The sequence below is a fragment of the Hemibagrus wyckioides genome, linkage group LG22 (assembly GCF_019097595.1).
Source record: "Hemibagrus wyckioides isolate EC202008001 linkage group LG22, SWU_Hwy_1.0, whole genome shotgun sequence".
Lineage (NCBI taxonomy): Eukaryota > Metazoa > Chordata > Actinopteri > Siluriformes > Bagridae > Hemibagrus > Hemibagrus wyckioides.
The window spans coordinates 7,957,171-7,980,842 of NC_080731.1; the positions used below are offsets into that span (position 1 = coordinate 7,957,171).

The window sequence follows — 23,672 nt, forward strand, 5'->3', positions numbered from 1 at the left end:
ATTGTGCTATATTTAGTTATTAAAGTGATTATGAAAAAAGATAATGGCCCAGACAAAAGGCTTATAAACTCTATCCCCTTGTTCTACTGCAGAACAAGGTCATGTATACCGACGCCTTCCAATCCTCTCTGTGGCAATCTCGAAATGTTAAGATCGCTTGTGCGATTGTGTAATCTGCAGATTTCCTCCTATTTGTTATCACTCAGCCGCTCCTTTGTTTCCATCCCTCCGAAACATTACACTTCCAGCCTCCAGGGATTCGCCTCGTGAACATTTTAATTCGCCAAATTCAATTCTGCTGCCTTACGAATAGCACATTCGGTACCTTAGGGCTTCTGAAATCACAGTAATTAAGCATGTGAAGAGACATACCATAGCAATTACATCCTGAAAGGATATTCATTTTCCTTCCTTTACTCATGTTCCCTGCAGTATGAGCCCAGCCAAACGAAGAGGAGAAATCCAGATGGTAAAACAATGGATGCTGCCGGGAAAACTGCCCTTTCGAGTAAGGGAGAAATATATTTCAGAGAATATGTATTGTCAAATAAATGATTGCTGTATGGACAGCGGATCTGAAATGAATGGTCAAACTGAGAACTGAGTGTTACTGATCGATCGATATGTAACACCGTCTCCGTGGTTCTTCAACACAAGATTAGAGCCGGAATCTCTAGTGGCATTATTTGGAGTTGCTCCAAAGGAGAAATAGTTGTTGGCATCAATGCACAAAAAAATCCTTGCCTTTTCTTCTCTGTTGGCCCGTAGAGCCATCCTATTAAAATGGAAGGATCCCCTCCCATCCACACATATTCAGTGGATTACAGAGAATTTTGTCTCTACCTTGAAAAGATATGGTACTCAATAAGAGGATCGGGGGAAAAAAAAATCTTTAAAATGTGGCACCCTTTTATTGATTATGTTGACCATTTTCGATAATTATTATTCATCCCCCCTTTTTATTTATTTTATTTATTTATTTATTCATTATTGTTGTTTATTTATTTATTTTATTTTTTATTCTTTACTTATTTCTTTGTTTATTCATTATTATTGTTTATTTATTTTATTTTATTTTATTTTCAACAACACCTGTAATTCTTTTCGGAATTAATGGACAGCGTGACCGCTACTCTAGGGTTTTGTTAGTAAGGGCTGGGGGTTTGTTAAATGTTTTGTATATGTATATTGAAAATTCAATATAAATATTAAAACCAAAACACTCCATCACCCCCTGATTATACCTACATCACAGACCCTGACCCTAACGTTAAGACCCACGGGTCTAAAACACTGTTAAACAAACAACCTGGACACAAAAAGTATTAAATAGGAGTTTACTATGATTTGATTAGGTGCGTTACAAGCACTATTTATTAACACACACAATACAAGTGAGCAAGAGATTACACATCCAGTGATAAAGACCAAAATATATATATATTAAAAAAAAAAAAAAAACAGTGACATAAACAAAGGACTGAAATCTAATCTACAGTCCACGGAAGTGGTCAGACACTGCAAATGATTTCACTCCTGCCCCACTACATGTTCAAAAATATAAATAAGGAAACCAGTGGGGTTTTTTTCCAACGAGTCAGTGCTAACAGTAACATACAGTTACATCATGTGCTCATGACAAACAGTGTCTTCAGTGTCTAATGCAATCTCCCAATACCTGAGATACACTAACTGTGCTTAAAACAGTAATAACATAATACGAATAACCATAAACGAATGATGTACCACATTTCTGTTTAAAATACATACACTATATGAGTTGGATATAGAAATAAATATCTGTATGTTGAAAAACAGCAACGGCATAAAAGTACCTTAATGCAATTTATTCAGTGTTCACTCCTACATGTCTGAGGTAGACAAAAGCACTGATTCAGGATGGTAACTACACCCGGTCATGCTTACAGGAAGGAAGACATCGATTCTTATTAACGGCATCCATTACAGTACTGTCATAGTAGACTAAACCATATTGTCTCAAAGACTCCTGCTAATTCTCCAGACCTCTGTGTGTACGCTCCTCCATGCTCAGGCCCTCGGGGAGACGCATCTTCAATACCAGGAAAATGTTTGCAAGGTTTACTGCACTGTAGTTTTAAGCTGAGATGCTCTAGGAGCCATTTCTAGATGTTTTAATCACAGTTTTTGTATCGCCAGCATTTCTATCACAGACAAATATCAACCTTGGCCATGCTAAGTGAACTTGTGCGACAGTTCTGCCTTGCAAGACCAATAAGCAAATGCGCTACATATTAGAATATCTAGTATACACAGAAATGGAGCTCAACCTCCTACTTCAACATCCTGGTAATTCCCCTCTGTTACTTTAGCCCTTCATGACAGTTTTCTCCCCCACCACCTCCTCCCCTGTCTCAGCTCCTACACAAGGTCTTTTTTTAGTGAGTTGGTCTGTTTGCCTAGCAGAAAGCAGAACTCTATTCCAGTCTTGTTTTAAGAGTTTCTCCTTTGTTACAGTTCCTCAATACCGCTGCTCCATCCCTCACGTACTGCTGGATTACACTTCAAAAATACTCTTCAAAAAGTATCTTCATAATTACGACACATCTCATTATGGAGGGTTTGTGGCTTTTGGCTGCAAGTTTGAATAAATTGTTTCATCTTGTTTAATTTGGCTTGTTTAATAGATTCCTTAAAAAGTAGATTAAAGTTGAGTGGCAAATGAACCGGAGCGGCTAAATCTAACAACGTTAGAATTAAAGTGAAGAAGTGCTGATCCAAGCAGCACCACTGTGACTGGACAAACAGGCAAAATTAGCCGTTGTTTTGTCTACCACCTCTCTCCATCCATAAATTCAACAAAGATTCAAACAACTAGTAAAATCGCTTCAGTTAAAACACAGTGATGGATCTAATCCTTGTGAACTGGATTATAGCTCACACCCAGTACTGATTGTGCTGCAAGGTGGGGTTTGTGGTCCTGCAAAACTGAGTGGCTTCATGATCCATGTCTCCAAAGGAGCACAGAGTCACAGATTGCCCATAGGCAGGGTTTCCTGTCTGGAGTCTCATCAAAGCAGGACTACCGGGGTTGCTTGGGGTGAGAGGGGTTATAGTTACTAGAGGAACCGTTGCAGTCCTCTCCGGATGCCCCTGAAAGTGTCTACTATCGGGCCGGGATTTACGAGCAGAGGAACCGTTCAAATGTTTATTCTTCTTCTGCTGCTTTCTCCTCAGTAGTAACACCAATATGACCACGATGACCACAAGTAAAAGAGCAAGCAGTGGGAGGATGATGAGCATGGGGTTGGAAGAGGAGCTGCTATCGGATACTGACTCAACTCTCACTGGTTGGTTCCTCACTGGAACAATTTCCTGACTATATGTTGGTTTAAACCTAGTTGTGGCATGTGAGTCACTGCGATTCGAGTCGCCCCAGCGATTGCGGCCCTTAAACTTTGGCACGGCCTTGGTGACCAGCGCTGAAGGCTGAATTGATGGAGATTTGGAAAGGAGAGGAGGGCTCATAACTGTGGTTTGTCTGGGTGAAGCAGTACTACTTGTGTACAATGAGATAGCTGTTGTTGTTATGAGAGCAGGGTCATATGGCACGATGCTAAAGACGAACTCCCCATGTGCAGGTTGAAGGTTGCCAGCTTTTAGGACAAATCTTATCGAGTCATTCAACTCTTGAACTTCGGTAAGATTGGCCTTTAGCTCGATGGCGAGTTTTCCCTGCTGTAATTCGCTAAAGAGAAATGTCTTTGTAGGTTCTGCTTTTTTCTCCTTGCCAGGCTTTAAAATCTTTCCATACATTGGTGGGGACAGGATTGCGAACAATGGATCGCTACCACTAATCAGGGCAAGTTCAGAAACGTTGAGAAAGTCTGCCTTGAGCTTAACGCGAATTCCATTTGAGAACCTTACACCTTCTGCATACCTAATCAAAGGCTTAACTGTGATGTTGACCATTTGGTCAGTCAGGTTTGCCTCTGAGGTGAAAGCAGTGAACTCAAAGTTATCATAAGAGGATGCAAGATTGACCATATGGTAACTTATTCTGTGTGCTTGCACATCCTCCTGATTAAAAATGGTAACTTCTTCGTTGTCCAAGAGCAGTTTACCGTAGTTAGGAGGAGCAGTTATTTTATACTGAACAGTAGTGTTTTTGCCATTAGTCACCGCAGCCAGATGTGACTGGTTGAGCACCGCTGCTGTTTGCCCCTGTTCCAATATCAGATCTGTTTGATTGACGATTGAAATGGCGATCTTCAACACCTCTAGGTTGAAAAGTTTGTAGACTGGCCGATGATGACCGTCGGTGACACTGAAATAGAACACCCCGGATGCTGGGCTGCCGTCTTGGACAAAGAATACTTCACCGTTGTTGATCTGGGCTTGAGAGAAAGTATCCACAGATACGTTTAGACTTCCAGCGAGAGAAAGGAAGCCGTTGCTAGGTCTGCTGATCACAGAGTACTGGATGTCATCTGGGGAGTTGTCAAGGTCTTCCACATTCAGGTTGCTGGGTCCAAGAGCAACAGTATCTCCTTGAGCCACTTTGAGGCTTGGCGCTTTGGTTTTCAGGACAGGTGGCTGATCGTTCACTGGAGTGACCGTAATGTTGAACATTTCCTCTAACACTTCACGGTCGTCCTCAGGGCGCTGTGCAGGTTTGCTTTTCAGGTTGAGGAAAGCATCGAAGACAAAGTGGTCTTGCGTGGTCTCGGAGTTGTCGTGCTGGTAGGTTACGCTGTATTTGTTCAGAATGAACTGAGAGAAGTAGGGCTTTTCCTTTGTAAGATTGCGTTCACCAACAACGATGACACCATGTTGAGGTAAAGACTTGACCTGGTACCAGACGTCGTAGGAGTTGCGTCGAGACTCGGGCTGTTTGGTGAGGAGATTTGATGCATCTAGCATTGTTTTGTCAATGCCGACTTTGTCTCCTTCTATGACCACAGCTCCTGAAATACGACACCGAGTTAGGAAATCTCTTTCTCAACACGTTTTACAAAACACCGGTGTAATACTACAAGCTAGACACTGGCCTTGCATAATATATTGCTAGGATGATTAGCTATGTTTACTTATGTTAGGGATTTTTGATTAGGTAAGTGGTAAATGAGTCAGTGTGATCATACCTGTGTTTTTAAGCAGGAGAGAGTTTCGTTCAGGCCCTGCATTTTCGTAAGAGATGTTGATATCAAAGGTCTGAGCCTCAAGGCTTGCAGGAGGTGATGACACGGTGAACGTGAACTTGTCTAATGCTGCCCATCCAACAGACTCCAGAGTCTGTACATATGCCACCTTACCCTCGTTGACCTGGAATGATCACATTTATTACAGCAGCTGTGTTGTTTACCATACAGTGCTTGGTTAGTTTATATCATTAAAATCCATAGTGCATCATAAATCCAGTGTACAAACAATGTATACCACCTCCTCACTAAAGTTCCACTGTTTTTTTACCAAAGCATTTTCTTTCCATTTTTCCTTTACTTGAATGGAATTTATAAATATAAATGAAAATGCTGTAATTTTTAACAGAAACACTTTTTATATTATGAAAATTCACTTTTATACCATATGTTGGCGGAGCAGTCATTTTATTTTGGACAGTGGCTCTCCGCAGCCAGATGTGACCTGTTCAGCATCTCTGATGTTTGCTCCTGTTCCAACATCACATCTGTTTGAGAACTATTCTAGTGATATTTGGGATTATTGTGGTCTTGGTTCATTTGGAACATTTCAATTGTTCTGTTTCTGATTTGATATCTCCGTCAGTCCTGCCCTGCGTAATACTCTGCACGCAACAGTTTTTATAATGATCATTAACTGGTATAATTACTTAATATGGCCTAATATGGCATAAATTATTTTATGTATCTGTCTGTACTTAGAGACTTTATGTGAATACGTTCATACGCCCTTAGCTCTGCGTTTTATGTAGCAACCAGGTATACATGACCAGGCATGACATTATGACCACCGGCCTAATAGAGTGTAATAGTGTGCCAAAACGGCCCTGACCCGTCCTGCACTGTGTATTCTGACACCTTTCTATCAGATCCAGCATTAACTTCTTCACCAATTTGAGCAACAGTAACTTGTCTGTTGGATCGGATCACACGGGCCAGCCTTTACTCCCCAAGTACATCAATGAGCCTTGCCCGCCCATGACCCTGTCGCCGGTTCACCACTGTTCCTTCCTTGGACCACTTTTGATAGATACTGACCACTGCAGACCGGGAACACCCCACAAGAGCTGCAGTTTTGGAGATGCTCTGATCCAGTCGTCTAGCCATCACAATTTGGCCCTTCATCAAACTCGCTCAAATCCTTACGCTTGCCCATTTTCCCTGCTTCTAACACATCAACTTTGAGGACAAAATGTTCATTTACTGCCTAATATATCCCACCCACTAACAGGTGCCATGATGAGGAGATCATCAGTGTTATTCACGTCACCTCTCACTGCTCATAATGTTATGCCTGATTAATTCGACTCTTGACTTGACTAACTGGCAGATATGAATCATAAGCATTTTTTCATGCTTCGATACAACAACAAAAAAATCCTATAATCTAAAATTCGAAATCTTTCCTTAGATGATTTCCCCCACCCCCAATGGCTAATAATAAGACGTACGACATAACGACATAAACCTACAGCTACACACGTTTGCGGAATTGAGATAAACGTATAATTAATTGACTTCCACCTTTCCATGCAAATGCCGCATGAACTTTTCCAGCACTCACCATTTCTTGTGTGAAGGAAGAAATCTCAATGCCAGACTTGTCAGCCTGCACAGTCATCAGCTTTCCAAATTTCGGGGGATTAACAATGTTGAAAACAATGGTGCGGTTTGAATTGCCTTCGTTGTCGTTGGTTGCTGCACTGAGGACTTCTTTTGAAATGGAGGATGAAGCGCCTGGATCGGAAAAACAAGGCTAAACGTTACCCCAGATGAACTCCAGCTGTTAGAAAACACAGTCAATAGCGAGAGCAAACGTCTGGCACTTGCTATAAACATTACCACGTTATTGTGTACTCGGACGCTTTGATGGCTGAGTTTTTGTGGCGACACCTTTTATACAACTGTGTGCATCTGACTAACAAACTTAAATCTTCAGCTTAATTAAGGCTTTGTACTTCAGATGGCGTTCGCAGGAACAGAAACCACTTGGATTTTGTTCTTTTGGGGTTTTGTTTCTGTCTTTAACACAATTACAGTCATAAAGCAAGCCCGATTATAAGCTCTGCTGGGGAAGTTACTGAAATACACCTATTTACATTCAAGCAACAACAATCCTTTCATCAGCACCGTGTTCCCTTTTTCAGAGTATATCTGTAATAAACCCAGCCGAGGCAATCGGCCGCTCATTTGAGTATGAAAGGGAAATAAAGAACATTTATTCCTCTCTATAGCTTCACACGTGATCTGGATGAATACTTCCTCCTCCAATACGGTCAACAAACATCACATGTAAAGTTTCCATGCTATTTTAACATAATTGTTAATATTTATTTAATTTTATTATCACCCTCGTCACTCGCAACACGGAGCACTTACTGTTTCAGCGGAATGAAAAAAAAAACCCTCAAAGGTATTGATGATGTGTTTTATGTTTATAGACAGAAACCAATAAAATATGTGGGGGGAAACTGGTTTCCATAGCAACAGGATGTTTTATCTCGGGACGAACAAAGGAAAAGGTGAGCGTCTCGAAGCGCATTACATAGACCTTGTGGGGTTTGCTCACACAGCAATAAAGTAGAGTTGCGTGCAAAGGTTGTTAGGTTTTATAAAATTTCCTTTATTATCATATGAGTGTATGTTAATATATTCATATTTTTTTGATTTGTATAAATGATGTATTTCCTCTCTGGATTATTAATTTATTTGTATATAGAATTTCTATGTTTTCTATGGCTCTTGGCTCTCTTTACTTATTAACACCCCCAACCTCTTTATCTCCTAGTCAGTATTCCAAGCGTTTTAGTTCACCTCGTGTCTCTCCTGACATGTCTTTTGTATCTCTGCCAAACACTTTTTTTTTTGTATACGGCTTACAAAATTAGGCTAGATTTATTTATTTTCTGTGTAGTCATTTTTCAAAGCACATGAGTGAGGCTGTACTGAATACTGACTGTAAATGAGTAGTATCTGGCAGCGGTCGCTGCCTAAAAAAACCCCTGTTGAACGTGCCAACAACAAAAAAAAAAAAAAAAAATGACTGCGAATGCACATTTATAGGAGAGAAAACAGGCACACCAGCTGTTTTACATACTGCCCCAGACACAATAGTGAGCAGGCAGCTGTTTTTAGAGCTGGGTATTAAATCCAGCATATTACTAAGAGTTACTAAATTAAGGCTGGGGCCTTTTTTTCAACATAACTTGTTTACCAGTAGACGTGTTGCGCCAGGCTGAAAAATCCTTGAAAGGGCTTTGCTGCATAGGTTACAGGCTATTAAACCTGTGTTTATGGTTATCGCTGATAGGAAGCTCATATTAAGTAGCTACAGGAGCCTGGGTGAAGATCTGAGCTGCTTAGTTTTGTAATACCGTGTACATATTACGTAATGGCAAATGTAAATGTTTTTGTGTTACTCAGAGATTGCTCAGGGTTCGAGTAAATGTACCTGGAAACACCTTGAGAGGGCCGCTCCTTTCCATATGGAGAACGAGCGTACGAGCCGTCACGCTGAATATCTGCCTTGGAGCAAAGTTCATGCCGTCATTCACCTGGAAGTTAAACCCTCCAGCCGTGGCTCCTGGAGAAGAGAAGGAAGCAGACTCGACATGGGTAAGTGTGCAGGGTACCACAGGGACAGCTGAGAATTTACGGTTTTCATTTGCAGCGTGAAATTAATAACAGGTTTTTCTATAGCTCCTGAAGGAAATGCAGGATGGATTGGTAAGTTATTATAAAAAAAAAAGGGGGGGGTAAAAAAGCTTCCTGCTACCCATACATAGGCTCAAAAAGTCATAGGTTAAAAAGTCAGGGTTCAAGCCCCTGAAGGAAGCTGCCAAATTACCATCGCTGGGACGCTGAGCCTTAACCCAACAATGGCTGCCCCTGTGCTATGATCCTAATAAGCTGGGAAATGCGAAAAATCCTGGTGGTAGCTCAAGTTGTTTATCAGAAGATTGGGGTTCAAGCTGCCACCATTGGGCCCTTGAGCAAGGCCCCCAGATCCCCTCTTTTCCAGGGGTGCTGCATTATGTCTGACCCTGCGCTCTGATCCAAACCCTATAAGTATGGGATATGCCAAGTAAGAATTTCACTCTGCAGTAATGTATATATGACAAATAAAGGTTGCTTAACTTAAAAAAAATCTGTAAAATGGTGAAGAATTGTCACGATGTTTTGTTGATGATAAATCTGACACATCACCACTGTGCCATGAGACACAGACTTAGTCTTAGAACTTTTAGAAACTACTCATTTTTTGCATCACTTCAAATATAGACTCAACCCTTTGCAAAATCCTTTGGCTAATAATTTAACTAAAAATAATCAGCCACTCTGGGCTTTGAGGAACATCACGGTGGCTGCTTCATGACTAAGATACATATTTGTTTTCCCTCCTATCTTTCTGTTTGTACCACGTGAAAGCACATTCAGGTGATGGATTACCACTGTGCACGAACAGTAGTTGTCCCTGATCTATGTGAGCCTGAGTGAAGTTCATGACTGGTCTAGTGGGAGCACTTTTCACAGCCAGGTGCCCGTTACTGGGCTGAGTGGTGAGGTAATGGAGCTGCCCTGGAGCTGTATCGTCATCCTCCGCGTGCAGATCTTCAGGAGTGATCTCTGTTATGGAGCCGACCCAAACCTGGTTTAAATGAACAGAGATACAGCGTGATTCAGTGGACTGATACCATATGCTGAGTCAGCTGATGAAAACGCTAACTGAATACCATGATGAAAAAAAATACTGCTGATAAAATCAGGAGAATGATTCACTAAGTAACTTTGTGTTCAGGCTTTAGTTCATTTTCTAAGAATAGCAGCAGACCAAATAAAGCCAGATTAATCATTCAAGTAAGCTCTGACTCCTTTCCCTCAGTCGGTGTTCAAACATTAGCAAAGCAGCTGCAACAAACCACACAAAATATTGGAACGTCAAAATATGTATTTATTTATTTATGTATGATATCTAAAAAAAAAACAATAAAAAAAACCAATCATTTGCTAGAATTATTAATGTGTTATTATTATTATTATTACAATTATTAAAATATCAAAAGAAGCTTGCTAATTATTTTATTATGATAATTATTATGATATAGAATTTTCTAAATATTAACAGCAGAAATTAATACATATGTTAATAATTAAATTAAATTATATTCATAATTATATGTTAATATAATTAAAATAAAAGTATTAAATAAAATAAAGCTATTATAAGAATTATTTACATATTATTTAAATTATTCTTTACAAAATAATATCTAAAAAATATACAGGAATATAATAATAATAAACAGACAGACAGACAGAGAGACAGACAGACAAATAGACTTTATTATTTATCATTTGACTTATAACTATTCTAATATGAACATATTAAAGTTAGAGCGAATCATCTGACACTCAGTGGACATCACACGTTAGTCTGATGGACGAAACAGTAAAAACGTTATTAGCTGAAGGACAGGGTCAATAAAATGTTTATAAAAGGTCAGTGTTATATCTCATGGTAGGCTGTAAATTCTGACGAATCAAACAAGACAAACAGCAAACAAAGCAAAGGTTTATACCTAATGAGCTGACTAAAGTACGCAGCGGTCCATTCTTTACTAAACAATGACATGTTTTGGCTTCGTGCACTGTATCGCTTTGGATCTGAATTGAAACTGATACTGATGTTAACCTCGTAGGTCGTAGTTTTAATTCGGATCTGCTGTGCCAGCTCACAGAGCCAAAGCAAAACCCATGTCACTGTCTGATTATTTAAAGACTGCACACGTGTCTGTCACCCAAAGCAACACACATCTCTCTCTCTCAGATCCCTGATTACACAAGTGGCCCGTGTTTGCTTTTGTAAGTATTTCAATTAGCACCCTAGAGTCAGGGTCATCTCAATCTCGCTATGAGGTCTCAAGGTCAATGAAACATGGCCGTATGTGCACACTGAGAAAAATCACACCGCAGTCTCAACACCTCGAAATGCCAAATCCAATTGCTAGCTATGAGGGAAAAAAAGTAGTGAGAGCATTGTTTTTTGTATAACGGCACGGTCTGGAGTGTGTTATTCTGTTTATAACACGCTGATCTGCACCGATGCCGATGTTTACTTTATTAATGACGGACACGTCACACGTTAACGCTTTATAGTCAGATTTAATGTGGAACATCTGAGAGACAAGTTAGTTCCTGTTCTCACTTAATGTTATAGCTGCAATAAACATCATTGTCTCACTATCCACTCTCTCTGTCTTTCTCTCTCACACACACACACAAAGCACAGCCTGCCATTTTAAGAAAATGGGTGAAACAGTAAGTAGACCAAACTGAGACTTCCTACAAAACACTTCACCGCATCGGTGATTTTAAGAACTGTGTATAATTAACCGAAGCGTCCGCCTTCAAATCCCTGTGTATGAGCTGTTACTATAAAAACTGTTACATATTACAACAAGAGAATTAATATTAATGCTCATGTTACAGCCGGAACTACTTGTGCTGTTATACAGAAATAACACCCATTATAGAAAAAGCTGGCCAATCAGATTCGAGTATTCGAGAGCGCTCTGGTTTGACTGATAGTAACCTGTTTCAGTTACATGACATAGCTATAAACGGATAAAAGAAACGATGTTTAATAAATAAACAAGCATAATTATTGGCAAATTGGTCGTGTAAGTGGATGTGCTGATATAGTACAATAATCCACAGTAACCAAAGTGCTTTGAATCTGGCTACATCACATCTCCCAGCATTTCCTACACCAGCTCACAGACATAATGGTTTATTTTTATTACGTACTCAAAGCCCGACTCAGCAGTTCTGTGCACCGGGGTGTATACATATAAAATATGACAGTAAAGCGTCCGCTGTATCATAAAGGCTTCCATGTGCGCTTCGGTGAGTGTCCGCTTGCATCAATTACTCAGAGTGAGATTTCCGATTCCTAGTCACATTTTCCGTGTCACGACAGGTGAGTGGACGTAATGATTAAGCAGCCAGTACAAGTCGCTGATATGGTCTGATGTCTCTGCTCTAAGGAAGCCACAACATCCTGTTAGCCTGCAGTCGGCTGTATTGAAAAGACAAAAGGAAACCACTGACTAATGTCAAAAAAATGAGTGAGGCACCCAGATAAGGTGAACTATACGTCTTTATCAGCAGACTTGTAAGGAAACTGTTTAAAAATATTCTGGTTTCATTTACAAAAATAAAGTAGGTTACCGATATAAATAAAATCCAGTTGTCACTTTAATAGGTACTTAATTACCTCATACAGAGTTTATCCGTCCCTTTCCGTCTCAGCTATCAATGTACAGGTGTCTTTATGGACACACTGCTGATGTTAAAATGCAGGCGAATACAATATAATAATAAGGTTTACGGTAAAATAAACGTAGTAAAGGTTTATCTTCACGGGAAAAAAAAAAACATTTAATCACGCGGATGTTCTGGTGTGTAAATGTTAACACAGAGTGCCCCCTTGTGGCGATATACAGTATTGACCAGAACCTGATATCTCTGCGAGACTGGATTAAAAAAGTCTAGTCTGTTAAGCTGAGCAAAGTTCATTTTACTGTCCAGCCAGTGAGTAATTTAACACGGTCAACATGTCTGCCTCCCGAGACGTTTTGTCCAAACTCTGTTAATCCTTCAGCAGGCTAATCCTTTCATTACAAAGCAAATGGCTATTGAAAGCCTGGAGGAATCCAAAGCATTTAGGACAGAGGGCTGTACGGGACGTCTGGTGCCCCTCAAATTAGAGCCAGACTCTATAGTTAGACTCTATGCAGATGTGCAGTGCTGAAATGAATGCTCACAGCATTCTGGGCTATGACATACAGATTCATCAAAAACCTCATGCTCTATAGTATCAGAACTGAACCTGAAGGCATGTACTGATGTGAAGTGCACCCACCCTGAGTACTCTGTTGGCCGTGATAACCGGAGCTTTGTCATTGACTGGCGTGACTTGGACATGCACTGTCCTGGGAGTGCTGTGTTTTCGGAGATCCGTGGCATTGGCTATAACAGTGAAGTAGTCCTGGAATGTCTCCGAGTTGTCGTGGACGTAGTAGATAAACTCCTGCTCCACCTGGATCAGAGCAGTGAAGACAAAAAGCTGTGTTATATTGTAGTGTAGTGACTGAAAATGCAGTGGCTGTGACAAAAAGGGGTTCAAGTTGCAGCTATGAGTAAGACTTTAATACACTTACTACAAGCAGATGTAATGAGTAACTCATTTGGTAATCCTTAACTCTGATTGTGAGATGTGTAACTGCCCGGTGAGATGATGATCGTTATTCAGTAACAGCTCAGGCTTTTGAGACATTTCGGCAATATTAAACTATGTTCTTGTCTTGGATTATGTATTAATTCCAGTGTAATCAATTCTGCTGTATTTATACCACAGCACTATTGAATTCTCAGTTATGACTGGTCTGTAGATGTTTTCTATAACAGCAGCTCTGACAGTAATCTGCACATAATCATACTTAAGATGCTCAGGGGCTCCAACTGACTGTATATGACAGCAGCGTTTATGATAATCTCTGGTGTTTATAATAATTTACTCTCAAATGAGGATAAGGTTGCCTTTTGAGTCTGGTTCCTCTCAAGGTTTCTTGCTTATACCATCTAAGGAAGTTATTCCTTGACACAGTCGCCTCAATCGGCTTGCTCATTAGGGACTAATATAAATAAATGTATTATTTATTTATAATATAAATCTTGTACTATATTTCTTATGTTCTTTAAAGCTGCTTTGAGACAATGTCCATTGTTAAAAGCGCTATGTGGGGTGTTCCCGGTCTGCAGTGGTCAGTATCTATCAAAAGTGGTCCAAGGAAGGAACAGTGACAGGGTCATGGGCGGCCAAGGGTCACTGATGCACGTGGGGAGCGAAGGCTGGCCCGTGAATCTAACAGACGAGCTACTGTTGCTCAAATTGAAGAAGTTAATGCTGGTTCTGATAGAAAGGTGTCAGAATACACGGTGCATGATGGGATCAGGGCTGTTTTGGCAGCAAAAGGAGGACTAACACAATACCAAGCAGGTGGTGATAATGTTAATCCTGATCTGTGTATGTTGCTTATCTTAAAAAGTCTATATAATCAAATATTTCAATATAAACAAATGAATTATTTTATCACAGAAAGTCTGATATAAAATGATTCCGGACTTTGTTGGCTTTCAGTGTGAGACCTGTGTTTTTCCCCCTGTTGGATAACCTTACACATAATTTTATTAGTTGAAGATATACACCTTCAAATTCTAGATGATTGATATCAACATTTACTTAAAGAAAGAAACATGTAAGTGGGGAAACAAATAACTGTTTTCCTTTTTTGGAATTTCTATGAAAATAGTAGGCTAGAAAATAAAGCCCTGAATGTTTTTAAGCCCTGAATGTTTTATTATTTATTATTATTTATTATATAGCCATTATTATATATTTTATATATATATATAATAAAAAATTAATTTGTGCCTTTGTCATGTCACACTCTACACCGGGGCTTAATGCCTATATAATAATATATATAGGCATTAAGTCCCGGTGTAGAGTGTGACATGACAAAGGCACAAATTAATTTTTTACAAAGTACTCACCTGTTTTCTGGTAAAATATGTTGTGGGTGTCCCTGGGAAACGCGAGTTCTCGATGTGTCCATGCATGGGTCCTTCTGACACGTAGTACACAAAGTGAAGCCCAGAGAAATGTGGACTGGTAACTCGTATGATGTCTTCTGTCAGCGCTTTAGATGCTCCTTCTTTCAGCGTTATATTGGAGACTTCAATAGGTATATACTGCGGAATGATATCTACAGTCATAACGATGTCACTCAGCTCTGTGACCCCATTACTGGCTTCCAGAACAAAGGAGTCGTTCACCCGCTCGGGCGTTATCTGGACATACTGGACATTCCCGGTGTTGATGCCTTGCTGTGTAAAGGTCATTAAAGGGTCCTGCTCAACTCCTTGGAATTGTTCTTTACCGTTATGAAATCGTCGCAGGTATCCGTAAGCTGGAGCGACTTTAACAGTGAAGATGATTTCATTGGGCAGGTTTGCTTCATGAGTGACCTGAAAAATAAAAAAACAAACAAGACAACTGTGCTTTAATATCAACGTGTTACACAGTTTAATGGACTAGAATTATTAATTCAATCAATAATCATTCACCTCAAGTTTACCGCGTTCAATCTTCACCGGCTTTCCCTCGTCCACCACTAAGATCTTGTTGTTGAGTAAGACAGGTGGCTTTTGGTGGCTTTCCAAGTACACTTTCACATTGATCCTAGCTTCCAAATGCAACCCTCTTGCTTCGACAATGAGCGTGAAAAATTCAGCCAAATTCTTGCTATCGTCATGGCGATACAACAGCAGAGCATTCTTCAGTTCGTACTGCGTAAAAGAGTCAACTCGCTGGTCTTTTATAAACAACGCACCATGTTTTGGTGCGTCACTAATCTTAAACTTGATTTCGCTGTCTTCCCTGATGTCCATGTTTGTAACCACACTGAAATTAGCACTGCTGAACATCCCAGTCTGTCCTTTTTGGACCAAAAGGCCTGTGTTGTTGGCGACCTTTAGGTAGGGATCCTGAGCGCTGATATCCAACAGCGAGGAGATGTAGTGCTTGCCATCTGATACGAAAAGCACGAAGCGGCCAGAGTTCATCCCACGATGAAGAAACAACACCCGTTTCTGTTCCAGGTCCTCTTGGTGGAACTGGTAGAGTTTGTGAGACGTGTCGTTTACCAGCACTAGATCGCCTATAGGGATGCCGCGGCGGGTGTAAACCAGCTGACCGTCACTGAAGTCCGAGTCTGCGTCGTGGTAGCACAGGTCATCTAACGTCAACAGCCTCTGTCCGTTTTTGACCACGTGGAAGACTTTATCCACAATTCGAACAGGTTTCTCGTCGTTCACTAACTGTATGGTGATGTTGAAGACACCGTCTTTGGAGCCTGAATCGTCTTCGTTGGCGAGACTCTTCGCCAGCGGACTCGTTGAAGCCGTAAATCGGAACTGATCGTGAGTTGTTTCACTGTCATCATGGACGTACATGAGGCGCTCCTCTATGATATCCTGGTAGGTAAAAGACACCAGATTATCATAATGCTTGGTTGAGTTGGACAAGTTGATTCGAGCTAGTTTGCCGTGTTTTGGCATCTCGGTGACTGTGTAATAGATTTCTTTAGTACTCAGAGTCTCAGCAAACAGCTCGTTGTTTGTAATAAGTTTGCTTTCGCCTTCAAAAACCGCAAGTCCGTTATTTTTTATGTAAACGCTGTTGATATCCGCTCTGATATTTATCCTGAATACATGGCTGGCTGAATGAGCATGCTTGCTGAACACCTGATATTCGAACGTGTCGCTTGTGTTCTCGTACGGTCTATCGATCAGCTGATACTCCACTTCCATATTAGTGATGTTCATTTGGCTAAACATAGAATAGGCGCTTAACTTTTTATTATTCAGCAAAATCAACCCTTTCTTAGTGGAAGAGAGAAGCTTGAAATAAATCTGATCTTCGGTTAAATCCACGCCGTGTGTCCTTGCATAGAGATGCTCTGGATCAATTGCCATTCTCCTGATTTTGTCCATTTGGAGTACTTCATTTCTCTCCAGTGTGTAATGAATCCATTTGGTCTTTATATCAAACACCAGTTCCTCTGTTGCTTTTGCTGCGACCGTGACTTTACACTTGAAGTGATCGGTTACGTTAGCAGTCTGAATATCCTTGAAGGTGCTGAGGTATCTCAGACGATCCTTCTCCAGAACGCGTTGAGAAAAAGAATCGGTCGATTTCCATTCTCCATTTGAATGAAGCTTTTGCAGTTCTCCGAATCTTGGCGGCTCGATGACATCGTAACGAATGTCTACGGCTTGTCTTACTGCGTTTGTCTGAATTGCTAACTGTGTTGTGTTTATTAGAGCCGTTTCTCCTTGAGTGACCTCCACCCCCGTGTTGTTTGCAATGCTGTATTCCAGTTTAACAGCCATAATTCGTAGCACCACCGTGTTGCTTATCTTCTCTCCATCGCTAACCCTCAACACTATCCTCGAGTTCTTTACTCCGGTGTGGGCGTAGTTGATTTTTCCAGCTTCCAGAGCTGAATGAGGGAATGAAGTGACTGCCTGACCAGGGTTATCTTCAGTTTCCAAAAACCCGGCATCAGCATTAAGATTTCCCAATACAGAGTAGACCAAGTCTGTGGAGCTGCTGTCTACATCTGTGGCTTTCAACACGTCAGTGGTTAATCTTTTCCTCGAGTTCTCTAGAAGAACGAAGAGATTTCCCTCAGGCAGACTCAGTTCCGGTGCATCGTTGGTTGGTGTTACTGTCACGTTGAACATGTACAACTTCTCTCCCTTGAGGTAGCTCGGTTTCACTTTTCTGCTACTGGAGAAGATGGAGAACATGAAGTAGTCATGTGGATCTTCAGAACCTCCATGGATGTACATGACTCTGCCATGCCACAGATCCAGCATACTGAACGTACTCTCTTCTTGCTCCTGGTCCACATCAAACCTCAGCTGACCATGCACTGGCTGCTCTTCGATCCTAAACATGATCTGAGACTGACGGATGCCGAGCTTCTTGAAATCCAGGTTCACTTTGATGTGTTTTGATTCCAGCGATGCGCGACCGCCTTCAGGAACAACAAGGTTCCTAAGCTGCAAGAAATTCTGTCCATGTCCTGCAACCAGACCCTTTGCCAGCGTGGACATATCTATAGACGGTAACTGAGTGACAGACTGAAAAACCGGACTCCCAGCAGTCGTGGGAACTTGAGGTTCCTTTTCTGGTTCACAGCCGACTGAGACGTCTTTGGTTACCAGAGCATTTGGAAGACCTGTTAAAATACCATTGACCTTAATATCTCTAAAGCATCCTTTGAAGGAGCCACCTTTAATGCGCTTTCCTGCCACTGATGACAGGCCAACCTTCCTGACTTCAGAGCGAGTGCCGTCATCTACACCACCGAGGAAAAGAAAACCTTTCAGATGCAAGGTTTTTGATCTGGATTTGATGCTGGACTTCACAGTCTCTCCGTCGATGGTCAGCTGCAAGCTTTTAGAAGTGAAGTAAAGCTTAACATAGTGCCACTTCTTGTCGTTGACGAAAGTCAGAGAGCGCAGCTCTGTTCTCATTCCGTCTCTCCCCACCACAGCAACAAGTAAGCCATCATGAATCTCCATGGCAACAAAGCCCCCTTCTCGAGCAGAATTGTACATAATGATTCCCTCTTGAGCTGATGTATGTACCGAGCATTCAAGAGTCCACTCTTGCTGTGCTGACCAAGGAGGAAGAGAGACGTATGCCCTGGAACTGAAAAAACTGACTGCATCATCTTCGTTAGCAAAGAACTGTGGACTGCATCCAAGGGAAACCTCGTAGACGTTCTTCAAGCCAGAGTACGGCCTAAGTGATGACAGGAGGTTGTTCTGATTAAACAGCACTTCATCAAGGCAACCACGGAAACCGGTGAGATCATTAGGGAGATAGACTTTATCCAAGCCTCCTGTTCCACCAATATATAAACCATCGCTGATATCCAGCTGTTGCTGCGAGTCAGAAAGTCTCTGACTGGTCTGGAAATGCTTGTCTACGGTTAGGATTACGTTAAATCGGTCATGGATGAGATCTACTGTGTGCCAAGCCAAGTCATTCAGCGGGTTCCCTTTGTCGGAGTCTAGGATCTGCTCACCAGAACCAAGATCCAGCTTTGCCTATGGATGAAAATCAAACTAGATTATACTTACAGATCATTACAGATTTGTTTCACCAAATAACCAAACACAATATCTATCATATTATATAACAGCCGTATGTTTATTTATACCTGTTGAATTCTCCGATTGGTCAGAAGGTATTTCTAAACCAGCAGGTTTCAGGTTTATATTAATACACTAGCTTGAACATGTTGCTATAGCAACAACCTGTTTACAGGGACTGTACCAATGCTATATATGGTATAAGATGATAATAAACGAAGTGTGTTTTTATTTCACAAAGATCATATAATGAATCTTTCTGTAAGGAGGTGTTTATTTATAACGTTTATAGAAGGAGTTTTTACTGGCAGAGCTTTGAAAAGGTCAGTAGGTTTTCCACCATGGGAAAGTCTTCAATGGTAGCATGATAAGCTAGTAAGAACGTGAAGAGCAGAAAATTTTATCACAGACATTCTACATATAAAAACATGTAATTGTTGGCAAATTGCTTTGCTAGAAGTGGTACAAAGCACGTAGGAAAGCTCTGGGTTGTAGTACTGCTTAACCCTAGCACTGATCTATTTCCTCTAACGGCCCACACTGTCATGTTTTATTATTTATTATCTATCATGTACAGTGTGAAAGAAGTAACCAAATGATCTGCTGTGGTGACCCTGAACAGGGAGCAGCTGAAAGAAGAACCACAACAACATTTCTGTGTTGTTAAAGCTCTCTTCTGCTGATTTGCTCTGACACGAGTATCTAAACTTGGCTGTCATTTGCTCTATAAGTAGCGCTATAGGTTTTAAAAAGATCTCCATGTTGAAAATGTTGAAGGAAGATACAATGGCATGATTATTTTCAAATCTGCACTGCACTTTTCCATCATCACACTGAGCTTAAACACTACATACCATGTGTGCTTTTATTTCCACTGACTGATGAGCTGAAAGGACCTGGCGTGTGTATTCCAGTAAGTACGTATTTCAGTACAGTAAACCTCACACACACACTGTGTATTACATGCTGATTACAGTGAGAGACATGTTCATAACTTGCCTGCAGTCTGCCAGAGCTGAGTTCCAGCAGCAGGTAATGGCTTTGCCCTGCAGCCAGGAACAGCACACCTCTCTGACTAGACGTCCGGAAGCGGATGTGGAGCGAGTTGAATGTGGAGTGAGATGAATCTTTCATTTTTAACTGCACAAATCCATCGCCATAAAAGGAAGCTGAGAGAAAGAAGGGTTATATACAGAGTTATACACAGTTCGTAACTTAATAATGTTCATGCCTATGCATAAGATCCTAGAGAAACATGTTAAGAGCTTCAGTTAACGTTTACATCAGAATGAGAGGGAAAAAATGACCTGGACCGTCGCCATGGTTATTGATTGGGGGTTATTGACCACTGGGATTTTCATGCACAACAGTATCTAGAGCTTACACAGGATAGTGTGGAAGAATTAAACACGTCACGTAAGTGAGGGTCTGGTTTGAGTCGACGACAACTAACCACTCTATACCACTGTGGTGAACAGAAAAGCATTTCATTGTCATTTGGAAGATGCTCTTATCCAGAGCGACTTACAATTTATCTCATTTTATACAACTAAGCAACTTAAGGTTAAGGGTCTTGCTCAGGGGCCCAGCAGTGGCAGCTAGGTGGACCTGGGATTTGACCTGACAAGTGTCCAATCACTAGTCACCAGTCCAACACCTAGTGTTGAGCAGTGGTGGCTCAAGTGGTTAAGGCTCTGGGTTGTTGACTGGAAAGATCGGGGGTTCAAGCCCCAGCAATGTCAAGTTGCCACTGTTGGGCCCTTGAGCAAGTCCCTTAACCCTCTCTGCTATCATGACTGACCCTGTGCTCTGACCCCAACCTCCAAGGATGGGATATGTGAAGAAAGAATTTCACTGTGCTGTAATGTATATGTAACAAATAAAGGCTATTTCTATTTTCTAACCAATAAGCTACCACATCCATTTAATTTTAAATCATTCTTTGTACCAAATATATATTTCTGTTTAATTCTTTACTTCTTACAATAAATCCATCCATTCATCTATCCCTCCTTTCAGCCATCCATCCAGCTTTATAAAATCATGGTCCATTTACCCAAATGAAGTGCATTTGGAATCCAAACTTATCATTTATATATGTTTTAATCAAATAAAATTTGCAAGGAAAGCTGTGATATGCATGGTACTGCCAACAAAACCCTATAATATGCATGTGCATGCGCCGGCATGCCACGACCCGACTTCCCGCTGCCGCTAAAATAAAAGCCTAGCCACAGAAAGGCCTTCGGACGCAGCTGTTTCGCGCTCTACCACTCTGCGTAGCCCTGTAATCTCCATTCTGTGTTTGCACTCTCATCAACCTCTCAACAAACGTGTGACCTCAGTGTTTAAACTCTCCTGAAAAGCCGTGATTAATGGGTCGGTTAAGTGTAGCGTCTACTTTAGCACCGAAATGTTGTACACATCCACCAGAAACTGTCACTGTGTGTGCTTTCCGGCAGTCCTCTGAAATATCACACACAAATTTCTGAATCAAATCCTTGGCTATACTATAAATGGGATGCATGAATGAGTTTTTCTGGCTCGAAAAACGTCATGACGAATACAGGCATGTCATGTCATGGCACCTGAGATCAGGCTTTCTATCCGACACTGTGTACATGCAGCTGTAGGTAAGGCATGTGAAATATGTGGACAAAATCCACACTTAACCAAATCTAACATTACTGCTGACACGAGGCATGCAATTATGTAAAAACGTTTAAAAACCTCGGATCTGACACAAAAAAGATGATCACAGGGAATTCCTGCACTTTACTAACAACATTCATTACATTCTGAGAACAGATCATTTGGAGATAACTTTTCCTTTTTCTCAGTATAATATATAGAATATTATATCATTACCAGGTTACTAAGATGTACTTAAGAAGTACACTACATTGCTAAAATGTTTTGGGACGTCTGCCTTTACATGCGCATGAATGTAATATGGAGTTGACTCGTCCTTTGCAGCTATAGCAGCTTCAACTCTTCTGGGAAGGCTTTCCACAAGGAGTGTGTTTATGGGAATTTTTGACCATTCCTCTAGAAGCGCATTTGCGAGTTGTTGGACCAGAAGGTCTGGCTCACAGTCTCCGCTCTAATTCATTCCGAAGGTGTTCTATCAGGTTGAGGTCAGGACTCTGTGAAGTTCCTCCACATCAAACTCGCTCATCCATGTCTTTATGGACCTTGCTTTGTGCACTGGTGTGTAGTCATGTAGGAACAGGAAGGGGTCATCCCCAAACTGTTCCCACAAAGTTGGGAGCATGAAATTGTCCAAAATGTCTGAAGCATTAAGAGTTCCTTTCACTGGAACTAAGGGGCCGAGCCCAACCCCTGAAAAACAACACCACACCATAATCCCCCCTCCACCAAACTTTACCCTTGGCACAATGCAGTCAGACAAGTACCGTTCAGAGAGGCATGATTGGTCACTCCAGAACACGTGTCCACTGCTCTAGAGTCCAGTGGTGGCGTGCTTTACACCACTGCATCCGATGCTTTCCATTGCACTTGGTGATGAAGGCTTGGATGCAGCTCCTCGGTCATGAACACCCATTCCATGAAGCTCTCCGTGACCCCACTCTATGATTTTACGTGATTGGAACACCTGAATTGAATGATTTTGCCAACATAGTGTATATACTCTTGGATACTCGATTCTGATTGGTCAGAAGCTGTTGCTCAATATTCTATGGCAATGCTAGTTTATAATACTGTAGTCACAGGGATTTATATAGCAGACACTCCACATTAATAGACTGAGTGAAGTTAGTGAGGAAATAAGTGTGTGCAAGGAGTCTCCAGTGTAATAGTGTGACTTTAAGTGTTTTGACACAAGACTTGACAGAGAACTGAGGTTTCTTGGTAACATGGCAATAATTACATGTTTATGAGTACTTTACAATACTTTTTTAGAAAGGCAGCAATTAGAAAACATGTTTCAACAGACAACCGATAGCTAAAAACAATACGTTATTATTAATGTTGTTGTTTTCCAGCTTCTCTAACCAAGCACTGTATCACTTGTACTCTTTCGTATCGCACATATCGTATCGTGGTACCGTGTCATCATATCGTGATGTACCGTTATCATACCGAGCCTCTCTTCAGCATCGGTGATCATCAGTCCCTCTCACACTTACAGTCTCACTCTGACTTACTGTACAGCAGATATTTCTTCTCAAGCTTGTTTTATTGTGGAAATAGAAGTTATAACAGTTGTTATATTGAGTGTTTAAGGTGAAAACACAGTCCCTACATTTCACGTGTGTGTCGCTAACAGTGGAACTACAGCGAGTAACTAACGCGTGAGGGGAAAAGAGGGGAAAATATGTTGTTCAGGATGTTTAGACAAACTGAGAAAAAATAGTAAATAGTTTATTTAACTAGTTGTTTGTTTAAATATTACAGTTACAGTACATTATAGTTTAAGTATTGAAGGAAAGTTTGGAGAAAACTTACCTCCTCGGGCCACTCCGACAAACAACAACAGCAACGCGTATAAAAGTAAAGTCTTCATTTTATTCGACTTGGTGTTTATTCAGGTTCAACACAAAACTCCTCCAGACTAGGAGCCATTTTATTCACTCACAGTTATGCACTTATTAAACACGACTCAAAGACTTTTCTGCCTTTTTCAACCCCTTTAACCAACTCAACTCCCCTCCACATTCTCCACATGACTCCGCC

General features: G+C 41.0%; 1 protein-coding gene across 1 annotated transcript; it reads right to left on the minus strand.

Moving 5' to 3' along the window:
- Positions 1 to 1,323: 1,323 nt before the first annotated feature.
- Positions 1,324 to 23,672, minus strand: cspg4ba (chondroitin sulfate proteoglycan 4ba). Its single transcript, XM_058374695.1, has 10 exons — positions 23,445 to 23,672; positions 19,974 to 20,143; positions 15,372 to 18,929; positions 14,799 to 15,272; positions 13,105 to 13,281; positions 9,630 to 9,828; positions 8,632 to 8,763; positions 6,745 to 6,917; positions 5,124 to 5,304; positions 1,324 to 4,946 (listed from the first exon to the last, which is right to left on the minus strand). The coding sequence occupies exons 1-10, from the start codon at positions 23,500 to 23,502 to the stop codon at positions 2,917 to 2,919; spliced, it is 7,152 nt and encodes a 2,383-aa protein (XP_058230678.1). The 5' UTR covers positions 23,503 to 23,672; the 3' UTR covers positions 1,324 to 2,916.